The sequence below is a fragment of the Rhinolophus ferrumequinum genome, chromosome 25, assembly GCF_004115265.2.
Source record: "Rhinolophus ferrumequinum isolate MPI-CBG mRhiFer1 chromosome 25, mRhiFer1_v1.p, whole genome shotgun sequence".
Lineage (NCBI taxonomy): Eukaryota > Metazoa > Chordata > Mammalia > Chiroptera > Rhinolophidae > Rhinolophus > Rhinolophus ferrumequinum.
This window is the reverse complement of record NC_046308.1, coordinates 21,048,837-21,053,800: the sequence shown is the minus strand read 5'-3', so window position 1 is coordinate 21,053,800 and position 4,964 is coordinate 21,048,837. Positions and strand designations below refer to the sequence as shown.

Genomic DNA, 4,964 nt, shown 5'->3' with positions numbered 1-4,964 from the left:
GGTCCCTTTTACCCTTTCTTTAACCAGGTCACTCTCCTGTTGAGCTGCAGCCACAGGTCAGGGGTGTATGTCCAGCCCCAGCAAAGGCTGAGCACTGACTCCCACTGCTCAGTGTTGCTGACGCCCTCCTGCGGAGGCTGGTGCACTGACTGTCAGCAGTTGATTCCCGTGTAGTGGGCTGTGAGGCACGCCCGCTGCTGGGCCCTGCGGACCTCAGGGAGGGAAGCACAGGACGCAGGAGAGCTGCCTGGCTGTAGTGGGCTGAGTGCTCACATCCCTCCTGGGCCCCTTTGGCCTCACTGACACCAGGGAGGGGAGGAGGCAACAGCAGCCCCTGCCTTCCCCTTCCTCCCATCCTTACTCAATGCTGTTAATTCTAGGTGGAGGTCAAGGCTCAGTCTGACTGGTTCCCACATTCACCTGCAGGGGGCGCAGGAGAGCAGACTATGAATAGATGTGCCTTGTACCACCTCATTGTCTCATCGCTGAGGGAAGGAGTTCAAGTTCAGCTCCTCACTGTGCTGCCTGCCCCATGGACAGGAGGACTGGGGTGGTGACCCGTCCCAGCCCTGCTGATTCAGGCTTGTTGAGTTTCTGATGGGATGGAGGCTCAGCTTTCCATTGAATCACTGACACTCCAACAGGTGGCCCCGCTATGTCTCCCTTTTCTGCCAGGAGGACCTGGAAACCAGGTCGCTGATCAGCGTGCCTGAAACCCCTGAAGTAGGGGGCGGTTCTGGGATTCTATTAGTGTGTGAAGGTCTTGGGTGGACCCTCCACAGTGACTTCCCGGTACCCTGGTCTCAGCCGGGATCCTCCCTAGTGGTCAAGGGAAACCTACTCCATCTGGATGATTCCACCGGCTAACATGCTGAGGAATGTTGGCATCTACGTCCAAGGAGGAAACTGACCTATGATTTTCAAACCTGATCCTGTTCCTGATTGTTTGCATGTCATGAGTTTTAAGGAGAAGGAAATAAGTGTGGGCTACACACCTTCCATTTTAAATCTTTCAAAAGTGTCATGCATGTTTGTTTGAACTTTCTTATGATGCCTTCTGGATTGGATTGTGTTCAAGAAGGGATATATATATAATCTGGAATATAATATATTACATATTTTTTCTTATTTCTCTTTTTATTCACAGAGCCTCAAACACACTATGAATACCAGGGATTCCTGAGTCACCACAGTCCCTGGAAAGAATGGGATGACACCTGTGGCCACATGCCAGCAGGAAAAATTGCAAATGTGTCTCCAGGAACCTTTCACTGGCCTCCTAATGGAATCTCCTGTCCAATGACTGAGGAAGTTGAAGCAGAGGAGTCCCGGCCATGCTGGACATGCCCCCATAATTCTGCTTCTTTAGGCCACGTTGATGCAATTGTGACCCTCCTCTCCAAGTGTCCTTTATTACAACCTACTTGGTCAAGTCTCTATACAAATCAGTTCCTGCTGTGTGACTGTCCATCTGTCACTTCCTGGACATCCGTCCTGGACCATGACTCCTTAAGGATGGAGAAGGAAATATGAAGCCAGAGTGTGAGTCGGAGCCAGTGCTCATGTGGCTTCTGGGAACCAAGTTCAAGGCTTCATATTCCCCAGAGCAGCACGTTTGTTCTTACCTGGTAATAATCGTACCTGGGTCACTCTTACAAGTTGACTTACTGTGTTGTTGTAATCACTACTGTCACTGCTGTTGCTAAGTGATTCCTGTGGATCCCCAGTCCCACGACTGAGGCTTTTGATGCCTGTCTTTCCAACAAGAACACAGCGTCGTCAGGGAAATTGTCTCTGCTCTTGCTCACTGCTTTGCGTTCTCATAGACCTTCCATTGTCAGCCTGACGGGTTTTTATTTTCTTGTGAGTCTGATTTTGTCAGACATTTTAGTCTATTTAATTCATATCTGTCACTACAAACAGTGATATAACACAGAGGAATTAGTTGCAGTCTAATGATGGACTTAATTTTATAGGGTCTGGGTCCCAAACAACTCTGATTTACCCATCATCCTCCAAACCTAAGTGTGAGAGAGGGAAAGGCACTGGAAGTTGTGGGGTAACTGGGGCCAGGAGCACAGGATGTTCTGAGAACCATCTACTCAGTGCGGGGTTATTGCTCAGTATCTGGGAATTCAGGAGCTCCCCAAAGCTCTAATATCAGATGGAAGACAGAAACCCTGATCTCTACGGTTTCAGAGCTCAGGGAATTACCAGGAAATCCAGGCTGGTACCAGTGACACATAGGGGGCTGGACTGAGGGCCCACGGTTCTGCCATGTCACACTGTGCACTTCCATTCTCATCCCAAACCAGCAACACTGGAGACTATTTTGCTTTAGAAACAACGGAATTCTGTTTGCATAGAGAGACCAGTGTCTACAAAAAGAGACACTGTCATCAGTCCCATAAAGATAGAGTCGGCGGCGTGAAGCCCTCTGGTTTTAGAAGCAGACGTGACAGCGGGAGGCAAAACCTGAGCAGGTGTCGGTCATAGGCAGGGACAAGGGAGTGGACGGACAGACTGGGGAGTAAAGGGCAGCTTTTATCACGTTCCCATGAACAGTTCTTTGTGGTGCTGGGGTGTGTTCAGCTCTATAACAGTGATCGCCAGCCTCGTCCTCAGGCTGGAGCCCAGAGGTGGTCAAAGAGGTTCTGGTAACAAAACCAGAACGAGAGAGTCAGGTTGAACCCCTGGATGGTCCCTCACTGCTGTCCTAGGTCACAAAGGTGGGGGCTCTGCCTGGGAGTCCTGGGTTCCATTGCCATGGTGACCACTAGTGTGCCCTTTGCTCCCTGTGCAGGAGAAGGTGACTTTGGATCTGGGCTCATCAAGAGCTTCACACTGTGAGTGACACAGGCACATATTGGGGAGTTCCTTCTCCTAATGTCCCCCAGTACCTCCCACCCCGATTGTTGGAAAGCACCAGTGGGGTCCGAGAGGAGACTGGACACTATCAGTAGTCACAGGAAAACCCACTCACAGGAGTCCCCATGGTCCTGAGTGGGGTCAGTATCAGAGCCTGTCATCCATGGATCCCCCCTCTTCCCCGGAGCAGGTGCAGCACTTTCCCAGCAACTGTGGAGCGTTCCCCCACCCTCTCATGTCTCTCACAGAACTATCCTGGCCTCAGGTCAGAACTCCTCACCTCCACTTGCCTAACTATCCTCTCCTGTACATCACAACTGAGGAGCCAGGTACCAGTGAGGGTCCGAGGTCAGCTCTGTCCCTAGAATTCACACAAGGCCAGTGTCCTCACCTAGCATCTCACATCGCAGTGCCTCATCCCTTGGACACAGGGCTCCTCAGCCAGCCCAAGAGGGACAGGAAGGTCTCTGCTCTGACCCCTGGGAGAGCAGAGTCCATGCTGTGGAGGACAGTCCAGCTCCTGGGAAGGTCCCCCAGGATCTGATGAAGAAGGAAAGCTAGGAGAGTCTCAAGTTCCTCATCTCAAGCAAAAAGAGGCAGCTCCAAAGCTCTGATTTTATCACATCTGAATAAGTAGGCAACATTGCAGTGTCATCATCAATACTTTGTTTTTAGTTTTGTTTCCATTTTTCTGAGAACTCAGATACATGGAATAAAAACAAAATCACACCAGACCCACTAAAACCAGAAGGTACTTCCAAGTATAGTTTTGTATATATGCAATTTATATTAAAATGTTCAATTTTCATGAAACAAGACTACGAGAGGATTGAGGTTTTCGTCCCACTTCCCCATCTGTGTGTGTCACTGTGACCAGTACCACTGTGATATACAGCACAGTAATAGTCAGCCTCGTCCTCAGGCTGCAGCCCAGAGATGAGCAGAAGCCCTGCATTGGCCGACGGGTCTTTGGATCCAGAGAAGCGGCTGGGGACCCCGGAGCCCTGGTGTTTATCTGAGTCTGAGTAGAAACTCAGGAGATACCGGGGAGGGCTCCCTGGCTTCTGCTGGTACCAGTATATGGCATAGCTGCCAACACTGAAGCCACTGCTCAGGGTGCAGGTGAGTCTGGCTGATGCTCCCGGAGATGCAGAGAGGGAGGGCGGCTGAGTCAGCACAGGCTGGGAGAGGGAACCTGCAACACAGACACAAATGGGTGATGGGGCAGGGACCAGGGTGAAGTTTCTCAGGGACTGAGATGGAGATAGAGAAAGAGGCCAGAGGTCTATCCTGGTCCCTGAGGCCTATCCCCACCTGTGCAGTGACAGAAGAGCACGAGGAGGACAGGAGTCCAGGCCATGGTGCACACAGCCCCTGAGCCCACAGTGGGGCTGGGCCGCCCCAGGCCTCCTTTTCTTCTCCACCCTCTGCCAGAGGAGGGGCTGTCCATGCAAATGTGTGTCCATCTGGTGACTGCCCAGCCCCTCCCTGAGCCCTGGTGCTGGAGCTCAGCTCACACCCCAGACTGAGGAGGATGGAGGTTGGCTTCGCCCTGGGAGGAGGCACCTGCTGAGACCACACAAAGGTCCCTGCTTAGGGGCCTCTGCCAGGCATGAGAGGGCACAGCTGCTGAGTCTCCTCAGTGAGCACAGGGCCCAGCCCCCAGGCCCAGTCTCCTTTGAGCAAATGATCCTCACTGAGCATCTGTGCAAGGACCACAGGACAATGCCACAGCGCCCCCTGCTGGTCACAGGGCACACACCTCCTTATGGTCCAAACCCCTGAGAAGAATAGAGGTCTGTGCAGCTCACCAGTTTACTATCTCTATTCACACATCCTTGGCATGGATCTCAGACAGTGATTCTGATACACTGTAGCTATTACTGTAGCATATTGTCATACTTGCTACATCAGGAGACTCCATCTGAGAGAGGTGCAAAAATGTACATAAATTACAAGTTATTTAGCTTTCACCACCAGTGATTGAGGATGTTGCAAAAGTAAACGCATAGTCAGTTTCTTCTCCAACTTGTCAGATGAGAGGAGAGTTGTTTCACTTCGAAGAGTTCAAAGGGTTTGGTTCAGGGAAATGATGT

At 51.4% G+C, this 4,964-nt stretch overlaps 1 gene segment (V, D, J or C); it reads right to left on the bottom strand.

Moving 5' to 3' along the window:
* Nucleotides 1-3,686: 3,686 nt before the first annotated feature.
* LOC117017791 (probable non-functional immunoglobulin lambda variable 5-48) lies at nt 3,687-4,241 on the bottom strand. The segment is given in 2 exon segments: nt 3,687-4,063; nt 4,183-4,241. Coding segments are annotated over 2 exon segments (423 nt in total).
* Nucleotides 4,242-4,964: the final 723 nt, after the last annotated feature.